Genomic DNA, 25,334 nt, shown 5'->3' on the forward strand with positions numbered 1-25,334 from the left:
GGCCCACGCTCCCACAAAACAGGGACTGGTTGGAGCTGAGCACTGGCACCTCCCCTACATGGGTCAGACATCCCCTCCAGTTTGCCACAGTCCCCACCATTCTCTATCGTTTACCTCCCTGCCAAGCCCCTGAGCCCATTTGAGTTTACAGCCCCCAACCTAAGGCTTAACTAGAGAACGTTCTTTCTTTACCCTCTGTTGACGTCTGTCTACATTTACTTCCCTTACTAAATAATACCATGAATATCTTTTCTTTTTTGGTTTGTTTGTTTCTTTTTTTCTTCTTTTTGTTTTTTTTTCTTTTTTTGCTCCATGAATGTTATTGATCTTCCCATGGTTGCTGAGGATTTCCTAGTATCCCTGAACCTCACTCCTCAATGCCTAGCAAAATGGATGTAGAAAATACAAAACTAAGACACAACTGTTTTAAAAGAGAAAGAGAGAAAGAAAGAATTATTTCTTTAAACTACATCATTTACTATGACTTGTTTTCTTACTTTTTGCCTCTCTTCCCTTCACAAATGCAGACCAAAAAAAAAAAAACCTAGTTAACGAAGGTCTACTTAGATCAGAGTGGATGAAGGTTTTGCAATGCTTTTGTCGTCAACATCATGAATTAGAGCAGCAAGCACCAATTCTGTCCCCACCAGCAATCAGCCACCTCTCCTCTCTGGGACCAAAGGACACAGCAGTCTGCTCTCAGAAGCCAAACCAGAGGAAAAAAAAATCTTTCTCCCTGATCACTTGAGCAGGTAGGGAGTGTGCAGAGGGAGGCCACCCATCCCTCGGGCCACCCATACCTCTAGTCTACAAACTGGATAGACACTAATTCACTGGGTTTCTCTTAGAAAGTTAAAAAAAAAAATCTTACTTGAAATACTCTTCACTCCCACTGACAAATGTCTTATTGGCCTGGCTGGTGACGTTAACCATCGTCAGGTTGGGATAGGCAGTCATGCAGAAAGTTGAGTTCTTGATCTGTATTTTGGGATGGTCATTGATCACACAGGAATCTGTTTAGAAGAGGACGGAATGAAAACACAGCGAAATCTGTACAGAAAACAGACACCTGTATCTTTCTAGCAACTGAAAAACAAAAGCCAAAAACATTTGCCAAATATTGAAGAGTAACTTTGGAAAGGCATTAATGGCGCAAACCTTGATGCAAATGAACTTCAGAATTGTATGTTATTCATCCCAGAGCCCCCAGTATCCCCAGCAATGCCCAGTAATGAGGGAGCATCTCTACATGGCAAGCACTTGTTTTTCTTTTTTTCACTTTTTTTTTTTTTTTTGTCCATAGTGTCCATAGTGCTGAGGGTGAGAAACCTGACCCAGGCTGGGATGGGGACAGGGAACCGACCAGGTGAGTCTTCGTGTGTCAGGCACCATGCTGGACACTTTATCCATTATTAAGTCTGATAAAACCTGCGAGGTGCCTCATTTTAAATGAGGCAGAAACTGAAGTCCTTCTGACCATATTACAATGTCTCTCTGACAGCCTGACAGACACTTTCGATAAAGAGCCCACCAGGATTAATGCCAAAGGATATTATCTTATAAAGGAATGAGAAGTAACAATAACAACAATAACTAACACTCACTAGTCACTTACCCTGTGCTGTTTTAAGTGCTTTAATGCATGAACCAATTTGAGCCTCACATCACCTCCGTGAGGCAGGCATTATTATTATCTCTGTATTACAGATAAAGAAACCAGGCACAGAGAAGTGTGGTTTGCTTGCCAGGGTCACACAGCAGAACCAGGAAGCGAACAGTCCCTCTCTCTTTGATGACCATGCTTTGAACCACTCTACTGGGAAGCAGAGAGCAGGGAACATAAACTCAGATACCTTCAGAAGCCAGGCTAGTGACACAAATAAGAAAGGTATAAAGTGGAAGGTAAAAAGGAGTGGTGAGGACTGTGGCAAAACAGAGCATACAGTACGCCCTCTGTATCCACGTGTTTTATATTTGAGGATTCACCAACTGCAGATTGAAATTTCAGTGGTGCTTGGCTGAATACTGTTTTCATTGAACTATGCCATTTTATATAAGGGACTTCAGCATCCAAAGATTTTGGTATCCACAGGGGCCCCTGGAACCAATCCTGTGCATACTGAGGGACAACTGTACCAGCCAATCAGTGTCATGCTTTTCCAGGTGTTTTGATAAAAAGATGCAGAAGATCCGGATATTTGGATGAAATGTCTCCATTTTAAAATCTTGGAAGTAAGGCCAAATTGTCTTTAAATACAGTGGACCAAAAAAAAAAAAAATTAAAAAGTAGATGCAGCCTAGATCTGGTGCATGGACTCCCAATTTATGCCCTCTGGAACAGTAAAGCGGGTAAGACTATGTATGGGTTCAGGAATTCTAGCCCTGAGAGCTTAGACAAACTCCTTTATCTGTCCAAGCCTCATAATAGTGTATCTAGTTTGAAGGCTGTTGCAAGAATCAAATTAAGTGAGATTGTGAATGAAAAAATTTCATGCAATACCTAGCACACAGTTGGACTCAATAAAATTTAGCCATAACACAACCATCATTATTATACCTTTTCATGGGGTGAGCATCTCTAGTCCCCAACATCGTCTCTCATCCCACCTGCCAGCCATAAATTATCTCCTGCCTCCCACACATCCCCCCCCCCCCCAGGATATCTCAGGATACTGGATAAAATTTAAAACTGTGCTTATAAGAATTCCTTCCCTCTGACTAGTTCTTCAGACCTGAGTTTTTCTGAGCGGCAGTACTACTGACATTTGGTACCAGAAAATTCTCTGTGGTAGGGGTCGGGGGGCTGTCCTGTGCATTGCAGGGTATTAGCAGCATCTCTGGTCTCTGTGTACTAGATGCCAGGAGCATCTACCCCCCCCCCCCCCGCTGTGACAACCCAAACATTGCCAAATGTCTCCAGGTTTCAAGAACCACCGTTTTTAGAGTCCTCAAAATACCTTGTTACTCAGCATTATATTCTTTAATCAAATAACAAAGAGTTTCAGGGGGATTCTGACCCAATAACTATCAGCTGTTTACTGAGGAAGCATTTGCTTCCCCCAGCAGCGACCTGAATGAAGACAAAGCACCATCCATCTCCCTCTTCTGTATGTAAAGCACAGAAGTTATTTCTCGCCCTCCTGCCAAAAAGTACGTCCACCCCCTAAGATGGACGAGATCGCAAACAATGCGGGCAAACGATAAATCGCTTGCTTCCAAAACTGCCACTGAGAAGCACGCGAGCAGCATCCCTAGAAAGCCTCTCTGGATCACTGCTCGCTCGCTGCTGCAGTGCAAGGTTACAGCGTTCCTGCATTCCTGCGTCACTGCAGCCCGGCTCCCTGCAGCCTCGAGCCTCCCGCAATATCCCTTCCTGCCACTGGGCGGCAGAAGCGTGCTTCCCAGCGCACTGCGCCTCCAGGTCTGCCAGCAAAGGAAATAATGGGCCAAGACCATCAGTGAGCTCCGGCCCAGCAACCCTGAACAAAGAACGGAGATAAGGATCGTGCTGAATTGGAAGCTGTTCGAATGGGATTCTCTTTACGAGGGCAATGATTAATAAATGAAAGCCCAGGAAAGGCTAGGGAGAAAAGGAACCATTTAATTAAAGTTCTAATGAAAATTAAGCCATTCCAGAAATAGAAATGGTATTTATATTGTTCCCATTTGAAATGACCCAGCTAGCTCCTAATTTCACAGAACAGTCCCTGGTCTCACTCGGCAGGGCATGGATTAGCCCTTAGACATTATAGATACCTGGGCGGCTGAGTGCCCCCAAGACAGAACACCTCTCTTACAACCTACACCTTAGAAATGTGTGGCAAACTCAGCCTCTACCGATGGACTGTGCCAGGGCTGTTGCCCGGGGCTGGGGCAGGTACAGGGTCCTGGCATCCCCGGCAGTAGGTGAGGCAGGGCTCCCTGGCAGTATGTCCCCAGCAGAGCCGCGGGGTGACGGGATAAACCCCTCTATGAGTGAAGGTCATCATGGTAGGCGATCTACCCCACTCTCCTGGGACCCGCCGTCCTCTGTAATAGCGTAGGGTGGTTATCGGGTTGTGAGGACAAAGGTGAGCCTGGAAGGTCATTTGTGGAACACTGCACCAGGGAGGGAGTTTTCCGTCTTAAATAATCCTGTCTCAGAATGGCCACGTGGGAGTCAGCCTGAGACCCTGCTGTCCGGACACCTGTCTTGTCCGGTAGAGCAGTGGGCCACAAAGTTGCCTGTGTCTCTGAGCCAGGCCAGCGCCCCCTTTTCTAAGTCATCCCAGGGCCCCAAGGATCAACACTTCCGCAAGGGGTCGCCTGGCCCCAGGAACGGGACACCGTCATGCGTGGATGACCCCGTGAGGAACAGGTGCAGGGGTGAACCAAGAAAGGGGGGGTCGACACTCCCAATTTTAACAAACAGACCAAAAAAATTAAAGCACTACCTAAGAATGAGAGAAGGTCTGCACGGCCTGTCCGTATGATTCCAGGGACTAATCAGAGTGAACAATGTCCATTGTCTCTCTCTGCTCAGAGCTTGCATTGTTTTTATGGCTTGTACCAGTGGACAACAATGTGCTTAGCTATATAATGTCTTCACTCTGCCTTTTGTGTTCCCTGGGATAGTGTGAACCAGACTAAAAATTCCACAAAACCAGGGGCACCCCGACCCACATGCCTGGCCCAGCCACTGTGCTCAACTTGCTGTAAAATAAATAAATAAATAAAATGCATACCATAGATACATATGTATACACGTACACGTATACATACATATACAAACATAGTCTCCAACTATAAAATAAACACACATCCCTGATAGAAAATGTAGGGAAAAAAATGGCCCAAATCTACCAGTTAACTTTCAGGGTATCACCTTTCTGTATGTTTTCTAGCCAGCATATATTGTTAGTAAAAATGAAATTATACTACAAATCTGCATCCTGCTTTTACATTTAACACAACATGCTGACAATTTCCCTACATCTTAAGAATATTGATTTTTAATGACCATACAATACCTCATCCTATGGATGCACCATAATTTATTTGAACCATGGAATTACTGAATTTTTGTTACATGTCTTAGTTTGTCTAGCGTTTTCCTAGATTGCAAATGTGGCTGCCATGAACAATCTCATATAGTCCTTACCTCTGTCTTGAATTTTCCTCTTAAGATGGATCCCCAGAAGTGGAATTACTAAGTCAAACTACTGTTCAAATAAGCTTTCCTTTCACCCCCTAGAATCATGGCTACAAACAGCAGTAGGGGACACCTGGACAGATGTCATTCTGCCAGAACTGATAGGGTAGAACCTTCGAGAACGCTGGATGAGCAGAGAATTTGGTTATGAGACCCGAATCCCTGTGCTGGCTCTACCCTGAGAGTCACGTCCTGATACCTGCACCCTCTAAGCCTTCGAGTGTAGGCCTTAGACCTGCGAAATAATGATCATGTCCCCTGCCCTTCAGCACACATAGGGCTCTTAATAGGAACAGTGGAGACATCATTCAGGTAGCTGCTTTGTAGACTGGGAAGCATTTATCATGGTGGTTAGGACCATGGCCTTGGGAGGCAGGCAACCTAGGGTCAAATCCCAGGTCTACCACAGAGCTCAGGACCCACATGGTCCCTGAGGGAAGTGCCCCGGGAAACTTCCTGGGAGGCTGAATCAAGGCAACAGCCCTCCTCCAGCAGGCACGCCCTTGGAAAGTGACTCCCCTCCCAGACATGGTCTGGAAAGGAGAGGCAGGGCACGGGGGTGACCTTGAGGTTTTTCTCCATTCCAGACCCCACATCCTGGAAAATGCACTTTGCCAACATGGCCACCATTTGGGGGAATCCATTCTGGTAGCAGGCGGTTGGTTGTCTGTGAACAGCTGTCTTTCCGAGGGGGATTCTCTCGGACAGCAGCTTTGCAGAGGCGACCCTGAGCTGCTAGGGACTGCAGGGCAAAGAAGGTGGGCACTCCACTCCAAAAATCGGTAAGGGCAGCCTAATTAAGGGATGTGGGCAAACTCCTACCTTGTCGTCCTTACCCCCGGGTGCACCTGGGAAATTGTAAAATGACAGATTCCCGGGTTCCAATCCCAGATAGTCCAATTTAATTGGTCTGGGGTGGACCTTAAGTGAGGTCTTGATTTGCTAGTTCTGCCAGTTCTAATGGGTAGCAGCTTGCACCGGGAGCCACTGCTCTACGTCAAGACTCCATCAGCATGGAGAGCATAAAGAGTGACCATCTTTATGAGGGCACTGAGGCCCAGAGTCTAGGAACACTTACACTTGGTCATTCTACTAGTGGGCCACACACCTGGGAACCCCTCAAATCTCCATCCCCCCATTCCTGAGCACTTCAGGGGCACTGTGTTTGAATTTGATGGGCACAGAGCTCTAGCTTTAGCTCCCCTGCAGTCTCATTCAAAGCCTCGCCAGGTGGAAGCTGGATGTGGTGTGTACGTACATGCACATGTGTGTAAAAATACACCAGTGTGAATTACTGCCTTCCAGAATGTGCATCTCTCTGGGGGTGGGGGGCGGTGGCAGGAAAGGATCATCTTTCTCTCCTACACAGTCAAAGCCTTATGTACTAGTTCTGTAGTGTGCAGGCTGTCAGGGCAAAAGAGCTGGTTTGGGAGAACAACACACTAAGAATCAATCAGAGAGAGATCACAGGATTCTGACTTCAGCCAGATACAGCTTAAGGGGAATAAAGATCTGCCAGGGGAAGAAGAAACTACATGCTTACTGGTGCCCATGAAAGGCAACTGACGCTAGCACCTTCTCTCTGTATACTTTCCCAACTACTATCACATCTTCCAGTTCTTTTCTCCTTCCAGCAACCCTGTGAGGTAAGTAGGATGAAGAAGATTGTTATTATTTCTGCTTTTCAAATGAGGAAAACTGAGATCCAGAGAAGAGAAGTCACCTGACCCAAACAAACACACCTCCTATCAGGGGCAAAAACCTCTTACAGATCAGAAGCCTTGCCAGCCACACCCCCGTGCTCCTCCTCCCCATCACTTTCCTGCCTTTGACCCAGCAAACTGACAGGTCCCCCAAGTCCTCAAGTCCCAGTGGATTTCAGGTCAGAACGATCATCCTCCAGGAAGACCCTCTGCCTCCCCAGGCAGCCTTGCTCTCTCCAAGGTACTGCATTATGGACATTTTGGGTCCTCAGCCTAAGTGTCTGTTCTTGTATTTATCCCATGCACTGGACAGCATTTTGTCAAATGTGGACCCGGGAACTGATGTATCCCTCTCCTAGACTCTATACCTCATTGCTTTACAAACTATACCATGCAAATGAGTCACCTGAGGACCTCACTACAATGCAGATTTCCCAACCGCACCCAAATCAAGTAAATCAGACTATCTGGTGGGCTTGTAATTTTACATTTTAACAAATATCCAGCTATTCATGAGCAAACAAAAATTCGATTACCCCTCCTTTAGGTCATGAGCTCCTTAAATATTGGAAAGAACTATATTTGATGTTGGTTTTAATCTCTGTGCCCCCAGCACCTAGCACAGGACCTGACGAACATAATATGTGCTCAGTTAATCTCTACTGAATGAATGAATGAATGAATGAATGAATGAAATGAATAGTTCACCTAGAGTAGGTATACCCAAACTTACCTAATAAAAGTTTGGTTTTATCTTTGCATTCTGGCGTGTTCCAAGGGTTGTTGCAGGAACCCCAGGGCAGCACAGACACAAAGGAGGCAAACAGGTAGAAAAGTGTGTAGCAAATAATCACATTGTAGTATATGGCTATTAGGACGGAGATGATCAGCATTGCGATGCCACAGCCTGCGGAAGCAAAAGTTCCAGGGGTTCACTCCACCCAAATCGCATTCTGTGGTATTCTTACAGTTGGGTACAGGGTGGGGACCTAGGTCTTGGCGCTTTCTTACAGATGGATATGCTAATCGTGGAGTGGACTCTGTGTCTACACTGAGGCATTCTGTCAGGAACAGAATCATGCCAGAGGCGAGCTTGGGCCATTCTTCAGGGGGCCCCAGAGGTGGAATGGATCAAATAAAGAAGGAGGGAGTGGGTTCTCCAGATCACAAAACAGATCTCCCTCTCTGGGACCACGTGGTGCCAGAGAGGGCAGGGGAGGGCTGAGGAAACAGGGAGGAAGGGGGACTCACCTTGTAGGGCTGGGATGGCCTTCCACACGGACACCGGCCCCTGGCTGGCAAACTGGCCCAGGGACACCTCGAGGAAGAAGATGGGCAGCCCCGCCAGAGCCAGCATCATCAGGTAGGGGATGAGGAAAGCACCTTGGAAAGAGAGAGCAGGAAGTGAGAGCCCCAGGAGGTCCAGGCCAGCGGGTTCCACCTGCCCTCTCCAGGGAGGCAGCTGGCTCCCTCTCCTTCTCCAAGAAGCTTTTGGTATTCTAGCTCAAGCACAGGCACCCCGGGACATTTAAGAGATTCACTGGTTGAGTTTTATTCTTGTCTCTGTCTCTTTTTTTCTTTTTCTTATTCTAGTACTTCAACATCCCCAAATGAAGCCCTTCCAGCGTTCAACAAATCTACACCTTTGACTGGTGAAATCTCATTGGCACCTCAGCCCTCCAAGAACCTAAAATCTGCTAAGGTAGATTCCAGGAGCCTTCAACTTACATTACCTGCATACCTGCCACCCAGGGTTGGACCTGCTCGGCCAGACAGGTGGCCGGGATATCCCCTTCCTCACCACCACAGCCATCACACACACTCAACTTCCTTCTCTGCCTTAGAAGTCCCTTCCATCCCTCAAGGGCAACTCAAATGCCTCCTCCTCCAGGAAGTCTCCCTTCTCTGTCCTCCTACAGTACCTCTCCCCAGGGGCTGAACACTTGGCAATATTTATGTGGGTGTCTCATCTAGACTGTGGGCCCCTGGTGTTGATCCTTCATCTCTCTCTTCCCCAAAATGCCCAGTCTAGGCAACAGTAGCTGGCAGGCCTCCAGAGACTTGCTGAGGCTTCTCTGGGTTCTTTATCTTCAAGGATTCTTTGAGTTTGGGGGGGGGGGATTTGGGGGCAGGGCTTGGGGAAGAGCCCTGATCTTTGAAAAGGTTTGGACCAGAAAATGCTTTGCAGAGTCAGAACCAATTCAAGGACTCGAGATGCCAGCGGGCTGGACAGAAGGAAAGCTGCACTTTCTCTTGTCCACTCTTTCTGCAGGAAGGGCTGTTCCTGCCAGGGCCTCTCCCCACAAGGAAGGCTATGGAGCGCTGGGGAGTAAAACCAGTGGTCTTGCTTAATCCTCCCCTGAAAGTGTTTTTGAAGGATGTGGATTGTGTAATACTTCTCTTTTGCTTCTGGGAGGGAGGAAGGGCGACCTCTGCCAGCGCGGAGGGCCGGAGCCAGACCCCGGGCGGCGCAGCTCCTGGTCAGCACTTAGTAGGTCCCGCGAGCAAAGCGCGGGCCCCTTCCAACTTGTCCAGCTGAGCAGTGGGGCTGCAGAGCTGCCACGCTCCCTTGACTGGGACTCCCTTCCCACCCCCATCCTCGGTGTCCTGCCCCCTTCCTGGCACTGCAAGCCTTATTACAGCACCTCCGGCCCACTGCCTGCACCCTGGTCTGGGGACTCCCTGCAGAAAATCAGGTGGAAACACAGTTGGGGCGCCCATTTGCCAGTGGCCAGCCTGCGTTCTTCTGTTTCCAGGGCACCTCTGATTGCAAACACTCTGTACTCCTCATAAATACTTGTCAGCGTGTCCTAATTTGGAATTAGGGGGAGGGGTGATAAGATATTTTTCCGTTTTCATCGTCACGTGGTGCAGCACCTGTCCCTCATCCCTGTGCTTCGAGCCTACCCAGGAGACCAAAAACAAAAATTGAAGCTGCCTAACCCGATGGGGAGATGGACGCATTTCTGGTCTCTTTATTCCAATTGAGAGGCTGTGAAAGGGAATCCTAGGTGCAAATTCCTATTCCTACAGGGGACTTGACTTGTCAGTTAACCCCACCAGGTGGCACCTCAACGTTTGGAATGCAAGCATAGGGGACCTTGACTGTGCCAAGTCCCTCTTCGGTGGGGACAGGAGAGGTACACTGGATCCTAGAGGCCTGGCAGCTGGTGCCTGGCTAACTGGCATCCTCCCCAATTTAGAAATGGTTTTTCTTCCACCCAGTTAGGACAACTGAAACGGAAACCACTTTTGCTAAACGATTTTGCTAAAGTCAAATATGCTCTGCTCTTGCCCAAGAGGATGCATATGTGTGTACTTTCAATAGACCTTTTTTTTTACAGTGTTGAGCATTTATTACTTGTTTGTTTGTTTATTTAGGTGGGGGGATTAGGTTTATTTATATATTTGTTTTTAATGGAGGTATTGGGGATTGAACCCAGGACCTCGTGCACGCTAAGCATGTGCTCTACCACTGAGCTATACCCTCCCCCAGCAATAGACTCTTGAGAGCACAACCCCAGCCCCACCATGCTCCCACCTCCTGCTTCGCCTGCATCCTGCGTTCCGCACGACCCAAGCATCCATTCCCAGTGTCTCCTATGCAGGCTCAGACTTCCAGGTTATCATTAACACATCCTTCATTCAGTGTCCAGGACTGCACATTTCCTGGTTCTAAAGTCGTTTAGGTGCTCTGAGTGTGGTGGCTATGGAAATACTTGTAGGCTAAATTAGGGTTTGAATTTCCTCGTGTCAATGATCAAGTGAATCAGGCTAGACCAGTGTGGGGGGTGGGAGGGTGGTCCTGAGGACCCACTTCTTCCCTGAGCTCCAACTCCAGATAAAAGCCTCATGGATCTAGTCTGTGTAGCTCCTGCCTTCTGACTTTGCACAGATGCCTACAGGGGATGGATCTGGAGCATGAGGAGGCTGCCCTGAGCCTCCTCTCGGCTCTTCCAGTCCTGGGGCTCTGGGTCTCCCGCCAACCCGCAAGTGCCCGCCCCACCACGCCCCGCAAAGTGTTAAAGGCCGAAAGAGTGTTAAAGCCATACCTCCCCCGTTCTGGAAGGCCAGGTAGGGAAACCTCCAGACATTGCCCAGCCCCACTGCATACCCCACCATGGACAGGATGAAGTCCAGTTTGCTGGACCAGTTCCCTCGGGCCTTATTCTCATCCCCTTGCTCGTCCTCCTGGGGGCGGAAAAGCACATGGTCGGATAAGAGCCCCGGGTAGGTACGCAAGCAGGCCCCATTCCACCCCTTCCCCTCTGCTGAGGGTCCTTCCCAGCAAGCAGGCCCCCACTATTCAACCGAGGATGCATCGGCAAGCAAGACCCCAATTCTGAAGAGAGGATGCATCTACAGGCAGGGCCCTGACCCCTCAACCTTGCACTGAGAGTTTCTCAGCAAGCAGGCTCCCAACTCTGATCTGAAGATCCATAGACTCCTGAAGCCCTCTTTCCCCAGTTCTGCAGTCAGGTCACACCAGCAAGCAGCCTTCCCCAACCTTGAACCTGTGGGTTGATTGCAGGCAGGTCCCTCCATCCCCGTCCCCATCCCCAATCCCTGACCCAGAGTTCTCTGGCAAGCAGGCCCCCAATATCATGCCTAGATCATCCCCAGCAAGCACGTCCCTAACAAACCCCTCCCCCCAAAATTCCTCAACGCACCCCTTCCTCAGCTCTTTCTTTTTTTGGAGCCTATGCTAAGGCCAGAAAAAGAGCTGCAATGTCTGAAGCCAGCCAGAGCCCCTGACTCACTTTCTCTAAAGTCTAGGGGCAGAATCTGCCTGGTCAGCTAATTGAAGGGGGGCACCTTTCAGCACTAGGGCAAGGGAGATAGAAGGAGGGAGATGTGGGGGTGAAAGGAGAGGGAGAACAAAGAAAGCAGATATGGAAAGAGACAGGACATCAAAAACCTTGTGTTCTGGTCTAAACTTTACTACTACACAGCTGGATAAACCCAGGCAATCCACTAGCTCTCTCTGAGCCTCTGTGTACCCATCTGTAAAATGAGGGGCTCAGAATCACTATCCCTTGAGGCACCATTCAGCTCCAGCAGTCTATAGGTCTTTGAGGTTCACGTCTCCAAGCTCACACTAAGATGCTTTCTTGGGGCAGTCCCTGGTTCTGGAATGCCTCCACTGCTAAGCAGAAAAAGCTATGGTTGAAGCCATCTTGAATAAACCCAGAAAACATTTGGGACACCCAGACATCACACAAAGCTTCCAGGGACCCAAGCCACTGCCTGGCTTCCACCTACTCAGTCACCTTCCACCTCCTAGTCCAGCAACTTGGCATATCCACACTGGCCTGTTCCACGGGCCATGGAGGATAAAGAAGCAGCTGCCAAGATGGGAAGGAAGTCTTGGGGAGAGAGAAGCAGGGCCAAGGTGGGTGTCAGAAAGGCAAGAATCAGAAAGATGGACAGAGCTAAAAACAGGCGAAGGAAGGGCTTGATCTCTCTACTGAACAGCTTCAACATCCCGCTGCACTCCTCCCTACACATACCACCTCCAGCCTTCCCCCATCCCCAGTTCTTCCAGAGATAGAAAGGGTGGGAGTTCCGGCTCCTTTGTCGCAGTGCGGAGGTTAAGCAAGGCATGTGAAACACATTTTCTGCCTCCACCTGGGGTCACACAGTTGGGCATAGGCTGTCACAGGCAGTTAATGCACACAGCTGGCCGCTCCAGACGTGGACTTGAAAAGCAAGGGTGACTGGGAAATCCTAGGTTTATGTTCTTTTCTAGTCCTGCTGTGTGGGTGTGTGGATAAGCGTGGGCGTGTGGGCGTGTGTGTGTGTGTGTGTGTGTGTGTGTGTGTGTTTACAAACACTAGAGAAACTGAGAAGGGCTATATGATCCCTAGATTTCACACAGGCGGATGCTCTGGTTCAAGAGCCCATTGCTAGATTCACAAGCTTAGCCCTTGAGCCCAGGGGAGGAGAGGAGACAGTGGAAAAGGCGGCAGTGGGGAAGGAAGAGCTGAAGTAAGTGACACAAGACAGGAAAGAAGAGATCAGGGAAGGAGGGAGCGAGACTGGAGGGAAATGGAAGAAGGCAAAAGTCCCTAAGGGAGAGGGACCACCAGTAATAGATGTCTCATCCATAACCCAGGAATGGGATTTGCTCTATGGGATTTTTTGTGCCTCTGGTTGAGAGTAAAGGCTCAAATGCAGGGGGTGAATCCAGGTTTATGGGGCCTGAAGCTTATACAGTTGAGAGAGGTACTTTAAGGGAAATATACATATATATATATATAAAGTTAGGTACTGGGTTTTGGAAGGGGCCCTGAGCAAAAGATCTGCCCTGAGGCTTAAACTCAATAATGGCCTCATGTAAACCACCTCTCATCACGTGAGTTCTCGTATGATAAATGTAACTCGCAGTGCAAAGGCTACAGGACTTACAGTATTATGCCCCCCAGGTTTTTCTCTATATTTTCTTCTTTTTTTTTTAACTAAGAAATTAGTCGTTAGCAAGAGGGGGAGTCCTGTCTGCATAAAGGGGTAAGAATCCAAATGCCTCAACTGCTTAATGAATCTGCACCTGGCTTTCCGCTACCACTGAGGCTGGGAAGGGGAGAGCAGCGGCAGCTCCTAAGGTCAAGATCCCTCTGGCAAGGTCGCTGCAGCCCTCGCACACCGAACTGGCGACCCTAGCGCAGCGCGAGTTACCGAAGCCCCAAAGCTGCCTCCCGCATCCATCACCTGGCACTGCCAACCGGTCTCCCCATCAGCACACGTGCACCCGCCTCGGCCTGGCTTGCCTCTCCCGCGGCTGGGGAGCGGGAGGCGGCGCGGCTCGAGCGCGACCTGCTTACCTGGGCGGCAGCGGCGGCCACGCTGCCCGGGAGCACAGACGTGATTCCATCCATCCCCAGCACCACGGTGCTCTGGCTCATATTCACCCAGCCTACGGCCGGGGTATTGTTCCGCTCCAGGGTGCCCTTGCCCACACTCACGTTCGCATCCCCCTCTGGGCCACGCAGGGCCGGAATCTTACAATGCAGCGCGTTGCCGGGCCCGGCGCCCCCTGAAGGAGGAGCGGCCTGCGCACCATGCGCCTCGCTCAAGTCCCGCAGAGCCGCCGAGGCCGCCTGCGCCCGCGGGCTACTGAATTTGCAATCCCCCACTCCCGACAGCTCGGCCTCGCAGGCTCCCGCGTCGGGGGAATGGAAAGTTTGGGCGCCGGTGGAAGCGGACCTGGGCACACGCGGCGGCGGCGCGGCAGTAGCCGCGGGAAGCTCCTGCTCCGGGCTCGTCCTGGGCGCGCACGGGCCATCGTGGTGGCCCGGCGCCACTGCCGCCTCCAGGCTGTTGGCTGGTTGTTTATTCATTTCCTTGGAAGCACTGAAATCCTGCAAACACAATGTGAAGTTCGAGCGAAAAAGAAAAAAAAGTCACAGCAGCTTAAAAAATACCTATATCTACATACAGAGACGTTCACAACTGAAGTCCAGACACAATATGGAGGGAACAAATTGGAATCTGGATTTTTTTTTCTTCTCCAAGAAAACCTGTAATCAGTACTTCTCAATCCGTCTGTCTCGTCGATAACTAGATGACATAAAGAAGCTAATATTCTCCTCCCTAACAGAGGATGAACTCAGATGCAGAGATGTTTTTGGGAAGGGAAGAAGTGGAGGGTGGAAATAGCCCTACAGCTATGAGCTCCCGTCCTCTTTGGATTTCAGATCACGGCTGTAGGGTGCCCAAGTCCCCATCACCATTGTAGAAAGATTCTTTAATTTTCCGCCCCATTTCCTTTGTCATTCAACAATGCACATTGCTTTTTTTCCCCCTTTATAAGCGATAGACAAGCTGCGGCCACAAAAGCTGATGCCCTGGCACCTGCGAGTGTTTGAGGCCAAATCGGTTGTGCAAATTTTAGCGTTCCAAAACCTACCCCCACCCACCAGGTAGCAAAGGCTGGGACCAAAATAACAGTAACGACAACCTCACAAGAACAGTAATAAACCAGACTTAAAATATAAGGTAGTAACCGGGTTTATCTTACACAACCTACATTCATTTCCAGATTTCCAGATATGTAAAAGAACGGGCAAAGTTTTTCGGTCCTCCCCATCCCCCAGGAATTCATGACAGTCTCACATACTTCATGCCCCTACACTTGCTTGGGAACCAAAACTCTCGACTAATTTTAACTTGATTTCTCCCAATTGAGATTCAAATGAAAATAACTGCCAGCGGTGGTTTTTCCACCCGCTTTCTCCCTTCGCGCTGTCTTTCAGGGCTTCCTAAATATTAGTATCAGTAATTACTATTATAGTGCAAGAATAATCACATTACCTTCACACACCTCTCTCTCGTCTAATCTTTTCACAAATGCACATATTAGAACTCCTTAATTGAGAACACCAAATCCAAGTACCTCTGCTCCAGCCAGCATTCTTATCTCAATAGCCTCTAGGACCCACAGAGACGCTCTTCAGTACTGGCACCTGGCTTTTCAGCACCAAGGACAGTTCCCGGAATAGTGAGGTTGGAAGGCTCCTTCAACCTCTCAGGTCCACAGCCTCAGAAACCTATCTCCGACCCGACCCCAGGTGATGCTCACAAGTACAATGTACCTACGGCTGTGAGAACTGTCCTCCCTTCACCTTCCAGAATGCATAGAACACTTCAGAAAGAAATATCCAAAACGAATCGGCCCTTCCTACCCTCGCAGCCCCCTCTCCTCTTACATGAACAAAAGCAAACACTCACCATGTCTGAAACGGGCAACAGATTGAACGGGTAGAGTGAAACCAGCTATTGACAAGACTGGGTTTGGCTCCAGCAAGAGCGGCGCTTCCTATATCTCCTTGGGAAAGGCCGAGTTTGCGTCAGTGCAAAGCAAGGTGCCCTTCGTTTGACATTTTCTTGATAATACAAGTTTGATAAATCATTACCCCTTGGATTCGAGTTTTAAAGGGACAACAGCCCAAAGTACGCTGGCCAGTTGTTTCTCGGGCAGGAGGGGGCTGCGTGTTCAGCGTGACTCATGTGGGTCTGATTACTAAACCGAAGCCGGCGGGAGGGATGACAGAAGTTTGCCTCCTCCTAATTAAGGGAAACATGGGAGAGACACGTCCCACTGCACCCAAGCTGAGGCGCAGCCGCCAACAGAGCGGACTGGGCTGCCGAGGTGGGCGCAGGGGAAGGACTTAAATCATTGTCATGTTTCAGTCTTTCTCTTCGACTAGATCCCGTTGCCGCCTCTCCAAATCTGCAGGCAGCGGATTCTGCAACATTATCCCGAAAGCGATCAAGGGTCTGGACGAAACGACACAGATCTGCAATGGCTGTACGGGTCCTGTGTTTATAAGGCTGAACCCACCTTGAGTGTATGCGGACTTCAGAGTCCCACTGTCCATCTTCCCAGTTAACCAGTGTTGGGGGAATCTTGGGTTTTCGCCTTAAAATTGAGGTCTAGTACCTGCATTTCTATTTTATCTTCATTAACACGAGAAATTCCTGAGTAAAATCAGGACTATTCTCATTATATTTTTAATCTCCTCTGAAAATATTATGGAGGAAAAAAAAAGGAAATTATTTTCAACACTAACATGGTTCTTAGGTCATTTTCAAAGTCAGATGAAATCCATTCTTTCTTCCGGTCGCTCTCAATGAAAATTCACCACAGCCAGGAAAGATTTGGACTTGGAAGGTCTTAGAGACCCTCCAAATCACGATCTCGGCAACCGGGCGTCAGGGACGGCCCTCTGGGATGCCACAAGAGGACATTCTACGGTATTGTAGCTGGGGTGAGGGAAGCCGTGGCGATACAAAGATGGACTTTCCAGTAGGTACAAAGCAATGGATATAATTATAAGAAAGGGGAAACACCTTTACAAAGAAGGAATGGCTTGGAGACTAGCAGGGGATCCGTGGCACAATGCTTCCCTCCTCTCCTTTCTGGCGGGTCTGCTTCGGGGAACTCCATGTTTCGGGGAAGGGGAGCTACGGAAAGCACTTTGCTCCTTCCCTAATGCCGGGCCCACTGCCTTAGGGGTCGGCGCCGTCGCACTTGACTGCGCCGTCCCCATGCGGCAGGAGGATAATGCCACGAAGGCTACCGGCGAGGCTGCGGCGGCAGATTGCAGTGGGCGCCCAAGGCACTACTGCCCCTCCCGCCTCCTTCCGAGCCGCCCGAGTGCACTCGGATGCCTCTGCTTACGGGCTCTGCCGCCTGGCCCCTCCGAGGGGGTCCACAGTCTGCATGGAGAGACCTTTCTTGAGAGCTTCAGGACGCTTTTAATCGTAGTTTTGATTTAACATTTACTAAGCTCTCAATATTGAACCATCGTGCAAGGACTTTCCATGAATTATCCCATTTAGCCTTTATAACAGCCTCTGAGAAACTCCCAGTTTGTAAGCTGGAGAAACTGAGGCTCAGAAAGTCACTTTCGAACCCTCGAGAATCTCCCAACCCTTCCCACCAGGCCCTCTCGGGCTGGTCGTGCTCTCCCAGGAGGCCCGCTCAGAGGGAAGCCCGGCGAAGTCGGGGAGTAGGGAGTAAGGAACATGGGGTGGGACTGTGGTGGGCTCTCACTGAAGGAGTCTCAGGAGAGCAGGTGGGGCCAGGAATCCCGGCCCTGCTGGGCGCTCGGAAACACCCTGGTCTCTGGGAGCCACGGGGAAAGCCGAGGGGGCCTGCCGAACGCTGCTTCCGAAGCAGCTCCCAATTTCCAAGGAGCCAAATCAGGATGCGAGAACTGTAAAGGGCAAGCCTGAAGCACCTGACTTCCGCGCCCTGTGCTGTACCCCTAGGTCAGGCTAGGCCTCCCTCTTCGGGCCTTGGGCCGAATTCCAAGAGAGAGTCACGACTTCGATAGTCTCTGGCCACTTTTCAGAATTTGCATTTGAACCGCCCCCGCAAAGTGCCGCATGCCAACCGAGCGGGCAGCCCTCGCACCGACGAGTCGGGACGCACTGACGTCCGGGCTCTGGAGGGAGCGAGGAAAAGTGCGCAGAGGTGGCGGAGTACTGCTGTGCTCGCCGCCCCGCGCCCTGGCTCAGCTCCCGGGCCTGACTTTCCGCCGGCATGCCCTCCCCGGCCAAGTGCGCGCTCGGATTCCCGCGTGGGGCCCGACGAGCGTCAGGCCCTTCGGAGGCGGTTGACGCGCAGGCTCCGGGGTGTTGGCGGAGGCGCTGCTTTGGCGGAGGCGCTGCTTTGGCTACCCCGCCCCCGCCACTTTCAGCCGCAAGATGCTACAGAGGGGGTGCCGCGTGGAGAGCCGAGGGACGGTGGGGAGCGGGGAGGCCTAGAGGGGTCGCCCTGAAGCCAAGGCGAGTGCGGAGTGGCGGGGACCAGCCTGGCAGCGGGGTACGGGTGCGAGGGCGGGGGTGAGCGTGCCGGGCGGGGGGGGGGAGGGGGGGAGCCAGGGGCGGCTGGTCGCGCTCTCGGGTGCGTGTCAGCGCTGGAGACGCGCGGAGAACGAAGCCGCAGTATTAAAAAAGAAGAAAAGGCTCAAGTCCTGCCGACGCGGGCCTCCACCCCGCCCTCCGCAGCCGCCTGTTCCGAGTGATAATCGGGCTCTGGGCACCACCGCCGATCGGGCTGTAAATCCGCATCCATCACCGCGCAGCCATTCGGTCGGAATTAGCCATTCACTATGGCCTTAATTACTTTGTCAAGGATGAAAAATAGTAATTGATTTTGCCCTCCATCACTCTGCCCCCCCCCCCAGCCCTCAGTTAAGCAAATAAATAGCAATTTTTGAAAACCTGTGTCCACCGGACGTAATGGGGTGCGGGGAGGGGAGTCTGCTGAAAAGGAGGCCATCCTATGGCAGCCCTAATGCCAGTGTTTGTGCCAGGACACGGTGGGGTGGGGGTAAATTGGAACCCAGGCAGGAGAGGGCCTGGAGGGCAGCCTTTTGAACGCAAAAGGCCGCCCTCCTCCGCACTAGAGGGGGAGAGGAAACGGAGTTTTACAAGCCCTGGCTCTGGTGTTAGCCTGGCGCTTGCGGTGCCAGCTTCCTCTCGTCCTCAGGGCAGCAGGTGAGAAACAGCTGCCCAGCTAAGTTGACAGAAAGGCGAAGAAACTTGCCTGAAATCAGCGGGCAGAGCCAGGATCTGAGCCCACGTCTGTGTTGACTCTGGTCCAGAGTATGTCTGTGTCCGGGTGATTTTGATGTGGGAGGCGTAAACACCTAAAACTCCTCTAGATGATGGATGCGAGGGCTCAGTGTGGGCTTCAGGTGACATTGCCAAGGTAGTCAAGAAGCCATGAGGTATTTTTGTCTCACTTGTCTACTCCCGCCCAATTCCACCGCAGTGTTGTTCAGTGTTAAGAACGTGGGCTCTGCAGACAGACTACACCATTTCCTCACTCTGTGACCTTGGGGGGAAATTCTCAATGTGTAAAATGAGGATAAGAATATGTATTAACCAACCTCAAGGGCTGTTTGACAATTAAATGAGAGTACACGTGTGAAGTACCTAAACTGAGGCCAGCTGCCTGGCGTGCTTTCAATAAGTGATTGTTATGATGCAGACTGCAAGAATTATCTGTCTGAAGCCCCTCAGATTTTAGCAGATAAAATAGTTCTTTCTCCCTGGTCCAGAAGATTTACTGTGGGGAGACATGCACAAAATAGAAAGCCTTACAAAGTAGACAATCATTGTACAACATTTTCCCTCCTCATTCAGTGGTTTGGTCACACAATAATCAAGTATTTATCTTCACTAAAGGAAAATGGAGGGGGGAGAGTATAGTTCAAGCGGTAGAGTGCATGCTTAGCTTGCAGGAGGTCCTGGGTTCAATCCCCAGTATCTCCTCTAAAAATAAATAAACCAACCTAATTACTTCCTCCCACCCTCCAAGAAAAAAAACAAAAAGAAAGAAAATGGAGAGCATTTTGAAAAAGTGCTCAAACACAGAGGCCGCTGTGAGTGTGTCCTGTTTAGATCAAGGTAGATCTCAACATACACAGCAGGACCTTAGCGCTTTGTAATCAGCTTCATTGCCCAGGTCTCCTTTGGACCTCGGGTGTCAAGGAGGAACGAACTAATCAGGGCAAGCTTCCCTCACCGTAGCGTTTCAGAAGAGTCTACTTGGAAATCAGTGGTTCAGCTAAGCACCTAGTCTGTGTGCACAATGTAGATCCAAAATCCTGAGACTCAGACATGCAGGACGCTTGTTCCTGAGTCAGCAATAGTGATGATTTTCACTTCACTGCAGCAAAACACAGGGCAGTGGGCGCAGGCGCAGAAGCAGAGAAATTTAAAACAAGCTGCAAAGGACGTTCAAGGTCACCTCTAGTTCCACATGCATGCATTATCAGTGAGAAAACAGAGGTCCAGGGAGGAGAAATGAGTACTCAAGGTCACTTGCAAAATAAAGAAACGTCTCTTTTTTAAAAAGGAAAGAGATCCAGCAATCCCACTCTTAGAAATCCACCTCCAAGGAACAACAGCATACGGCAAGGACGTTTATTACAGCATAGTTGATAAATGGATCCTGGGGAAAAAGTGTCCACATTAGAGCAATAGGATGTCCTAGCATGAACTGATTTTGTAGCCTTAAAAAGAATGGTTTAGAGCCATACACTTGGCTTGGACAGATTCTCATGAAGTAATAAATGAGAAAAGCAGATGCACTACAGTATGTATATTATCATCCCGTGTGTGTGTGTGTGTGTGTGTGTGTGTGTGTTCCAGTAAAACGTGGCAACACACACTGGGTAGCACCTAGGATTACTGGCGGGCAGCGTGAGCATTGATGTGAGTGGAGAGAAGAGGCAAGAGGGAAGCAAAAAATGGGAGAGGGAAAAGACTGTACTTAAAAAAATGGTTATAATTATCACACGTATAAATTTATGTAAAATGTGTATAAACAATTTTTAAAAGAATAAAAATCAGCACTAGGACCTACTCCTTTAATTAATGAGGATATTCACCAAATAGGCTACTTTCATTAGGAAGTATTAAGGCTACATCTATTTTACTGTCTTTCTCTAAAGAGTAGAACTCAGAAAAATGAATTCAGTTCATTAAGGATCCAAGCGACTGATATCTGGCTAGTCTTCCCTGCTAAAGTCCTGGTGTTCCTGTCTCCTAGCTCTGCTGGGCTGGAACCAGAGCCTAATCAAGGCCTTTAGAGGACATAGTTTTGACAAATATAATGATGTTCTGCTCCCCCCATGCCCATCCTTGCAATGCTCAATAAACTATAAAATAATTCAAATGAAAACAGCACTAAAACTGAAATTTTCTGATTTCTACTTTTTTCATAATGACCACCTTGATGCTTTTCTGGTAAACAACACAGTCACTTCTTTCCTCTGCTCTCTTCTCTTCTCATTCTTTCAGCAGCCCTGCTTTACATTGCCTGTGTTGGGTGTAACTATTTAGTGATTCCTTGCCAAGTTTAAGTCTTCTGGGTTTATCCATCTGTCCAAAGTTGAGGTAGACCAGCTTTGTCAGAGAGGTCAGGTTCCAAACATATTCATTATTGGAAACAGAAGATTTCTAATACATGGGGTACCAGAGAATTGATATTTTATGTCTACAGAGTTAGTTAGAAAGAGTCTCTCTCTCTTTTTTGTTCTTGAATGTCCCTGTTTCTCCTGGCCTTCTGTTGCTGTCCTAGTTAGTGGGGGAGAAATCTGAGTTCAATGTCATGAAAACCTAGCAGGAATACCCACAAGTAGAGCAGAACAGATGTTGCGAAGCTTTACTGTATAGGCAGTTGACGGAGTTATCTCAGGGCTATTGAGTTGAATCTGAGTAAGATCCAGAAAGTGGGACCTTGAAAATTCAAGACCTGTTTACACCAGTGGGAGCTGCCAGGCAGCATAGATAGGTTTCTGGACCTCAAGATTTTGTCATTTGGTGGTGCCCTTGTACATTGGGTCTGGGGAGGCATGGATATTGGCACCAAATTTGGTACTGTTGGTTCTAGTAATCTGCAGCATTCCATATGGCATGAGACCACCTCAAATAGTGACCTGGGAGAGTCTAGCTCAGTCTACTGTCTTTGACAGACAACCCAGAGTTCATTTATCATGATGGCAGTTGTCTCCTGCGATGTCACCATTAGTGTTTAGAAATGATCCATGTTATCTTTTAAAATAATCTCTTAGGGTCTGCATTGTTTCCCAGTGCTTCTATGTTCTGTCTAAACATATTCCTGGGTGGGGGTAACATGATAGAGTGAAAATAGGGCTTTAGAATTAGACAAGTCAAGAGTTTGAATCCAAGTTCAGTCACTTACTAGCTGTGTGTTCTTGGGCAGTTACTTATCCTCTGAGCCTTCCTTTTCAGTAAAATCGGGTTCCTGTAGTGACTTAATGAGGTAAAGCGTATGAAAGCTTCCAGTACAGTGCTTGGCACAGAGTGAGAGCTCTTCCTACCTTGAGACAGGTTTTCGCAGGTTTGATTGACACTATGCTCCCAGAGATGAAAAAAAATGACTCCTTCCTCTAGATCTTAATATTACTGGATTTGTTGCCCAAATTTTATCCTCCCTATCTTTCTCAGTGGGACACGAGCTTTTTCTGGTGTCCTTTTGTGTTTTGCTTTTTGTTTTCTGTCTTTCTTAAAAGTGCCAGGCACAGTCATGACTCTATGTCTTTGCACTTGTAATATCCTTTGCCTGAAATTCTCTTCCCTCCAGCGTGAATTCCTAACTACACCCTTAGACTCATCGCCCAGAACGTATCTCCTCTCAGAGGCTTTTTATGAAGAGCTAGTATCTCCGTTTTCTCTGCTTCTCTAGCACGTGGTGTACTATATAGCTCCTTCCATGTGTCTTTTCTCCTATGAAGCCACTTGCCACATGTGGCTATGTACCTTTAAATTAATTAAAATTAAATGTAAAATTATATTCCTCAGTCATACTAACTACATTCTTAGTGCCCAAGAACTACTTGCATTGAATATTACCATCATTCTAGAACATTCTAGTAGACAGTGCAGTTCTAAATTGTGAAGCCTTCAGAACCTAGTTTCTTTCTTTCTTTTTTTTTTCTTTCTTTCTTTCTACAATGTAAACTTCTTTTTTAGGGGGAGGTAATTAGGTTTATATGTTTATTTATCTACTTAATGGAGGTCGTGGGGATGAACCCAGCACCTCATGCATGCTAAGCATGTGCTCTACCACTGAGCTATACCCTCACCCCAAACTGTGAAGCCTTCAAAAGCAGGACAGCTTGATTTTTTAAAGCCTCTGTATTTTCACTTGTACTGACATACAGTAGGCCCTTAGTATTTTTGCATGAGTGAGTTAAAAATCACAAAATAGCCCCTTGATTTCTTATGTCACCTTACTACCCTCTGTAAATCATATTATTTTGTCTTTTTGTTTGTTTTCATTTTTTGGGTTTTTTTTTGTGATTATAAAGATAATACATGCTCATTACAGAAAATTTGGAAAAGCCCAAAGAACATAAAAATATATATAGTCCCCATACCCCAAAATATATTCTATTAATATTTTGGTGTCAGGTCTTCCAGACTTCCATATGTATATAGTTTTTGTTTTTACAAAACTGAGATCATGCTGTTCATAGTCTTCTGTAATCTGCCTTTTTTCATTTATAACATATTGTTGATATAGCTCAGCCCCACTGCCACAAAATCTACTTTGTCATTTTTAATTGCTGAACAGATTTTCATGGGATGAATACATCACAATTTAACTAATAATTATTGTACACTTGAATTGTTTCCAATATCCATTATAAATACAACTGCATTATCTACCTCTGTATCTTTGCTCACATCTTTAATTTGGATTCTTCATGTAGATTCTTAAACATGGAATTACAGTTTAAAAGAATTGCACATTTTTGAGAATTGGAGCCATCTTATTTGGACTAGCTTTGTTTTTGTTTTTCTCATGTTTGCCTCAATACATAGACCTGAGCTGTGCATCCAGATGTAACCCAGCTCTGAGCAGAGGGTGACAGTGCTCTGAGGTTTGTTTCCATCCCTCTCCCCAGTGATACCCAGTAATCTGTGAATACCTCTGGTTATTAAAAGAAAAAAAGCCAAGGGAACAAAAAGCCATAGTATGTTTCCATAAACATAAACCAGCTTTCTCTTTAGTATAAAGGAGATTTTTTAATGGAGAGAATACTACTTGGCAAATACAAATATTTGCAATTGTCAGTATGCACAAAATCCAAATTTTATAACTATTAGGACCAAACAAATAAGCCCATCTGTTTACACAGGGTATAATTAAACAGTTGTGAGAAATAATGCAAACATTGTTAAAATGTGCAGGATTTGTGACTGCTTCCTCTGCAGGGGAAATGCCTGATTCAGGGCTCGCTCTGGTTTCTGCAGATTACATGGATGATGACATGTTTTTCCAAGTCATTAACTTGGGCACAGCTTTGGGGCCAAATGAGAAGCAACATCCAAACCATTCTAAGAGTCTGGGTGATTGGTGGAGCTGACAAAGGAAACACCCTCTGTCATTCACCACTGTGGGAGCATTTGGGGAGTGTGAATGCCTGTGACGACTCATGGTTCAGTGATTCCATTGTTTCACGAAGGCCTGGTTTCACTGATACTAAGAGAAAAAGGTGAACTGTGCCCCGACATGGGTTATTCAGGTGACACTGTCACTGACATTTCCAATGTATTTTTTTTTCCCTTTAGAAATTTATTGTTTTTTTGTATTAAAAAAATTTTTTTGTATATTACATTATAGAAAAATACAAGCAAAAAGAACATATACATCGTCTCACCAGGACACTTGCTTACAAGGGAAAGAAACCCAACTCAAAAGTAGCTGGAGCTCCAGGTACCAAGTCATGGTACCTTGGTCAAGGTCAAAACGGAGCTGACCTCAAGGTGGGCTGGATCCTCTCTCTGAGTCTTGGACTCTGTTGGCCCATCTGTCACATGTTTTCACTCTCGTGTTGTAAAAGTCGTGCCACCAGAATTCCGGACCCCTGTACTCATGGATTACCATCCAAGGGGAAAGAGAGCTACATCTCTACCGTAGTTTGGGGAGTTTGGGGAAAGGACTCGAACAGGCCAGACCCTGAGACAAGGTAGATTATTTGGGAGGGGGCCCAGGAAGCACAGGGGAAGAAGCCAGGAAAGTTAGACAGATGGAGGATGAGTCAGTAGAGGGTGAGTCGCCACTGTGGGCGACTGGAGTTCAGGCCCACTGGGTCCCTCTGAGAAACCATGTGGAACACAAGTCAGAATTCTCCCACCAGGGGACAGGGAAGCTAGGAGGTGATTTGTCCACAGACTCCCACTCCTGATTGGCTGAGGATTGTGCCTGAGGATGTTAGCCCCCAGCTCTTGCAAGGGCTCTGCCCTTGGGCTGAGCAGGTTTCTGAAGTATTGGAAAAAAGTCTCAGATAGAGGAACAGAGAGATGTGGGTGTCTGAGGGGGAAACTGTCAGTAGGCCAGGAATTGCCCAGCCCTTCTGCAGGTCAGCTCAGAGACGGCACAGGGTGGTGCG

The 25,334-nt window shown here is 48.2% G+C and overlaps 1 protein-coding gene across 1 annotated transcript in view; it reads right to left on the minus strand.

The window, feature by feature from the left end:
• Window positions 1-25,334, minus strand: part of SLC6A5 (solute carrier family 6 member 5) — an 88,011-nt gene that overhangs the window by 37,743 nt on the left and 24,934 nt on the right. Inside the window, exons 3-7 of the mRNA XM_032488862.1 lie at window positions 13,716-14,252; window positions 10,947-11,085; window positions 8,146-8,277; window positions 7,628-7,801; window positions 872-1,013 (exon numbers count right to left, since the gene is read on the minus strand). Of these exons, the coding sequence (XP_032344753.1) occupies window positions 872-1,013; window positions 7,628-7,801; window positions 8,146-8,277; window positions 10,947-11,085; window positions 13,716-14,252 (1,124 nt within the window). The remainder of the gene's footprint in view (window positions 1-871; window positions 1,014-7,627; window positions 7,802-8,145; window positions 8,278-10,946; window positions 11,086-13,715; window positions 14,253-25,334) is intronic.

This window comes from Camelus ferus, chromosome 10 (assembly GCF_009834535.1).
Source record: "Camelus ferus isolate YT-003-E chromosome 10, BCGSAC_Cfer_1.0, whole genome shotgun sequence".
Taxonomy (NCBI): domain Eukaryota; kingdom Metazoa; phylum Chordata; class Mammalia; order Artiodactyla; family Camelidae; genus Camelus; species Camelus ferus.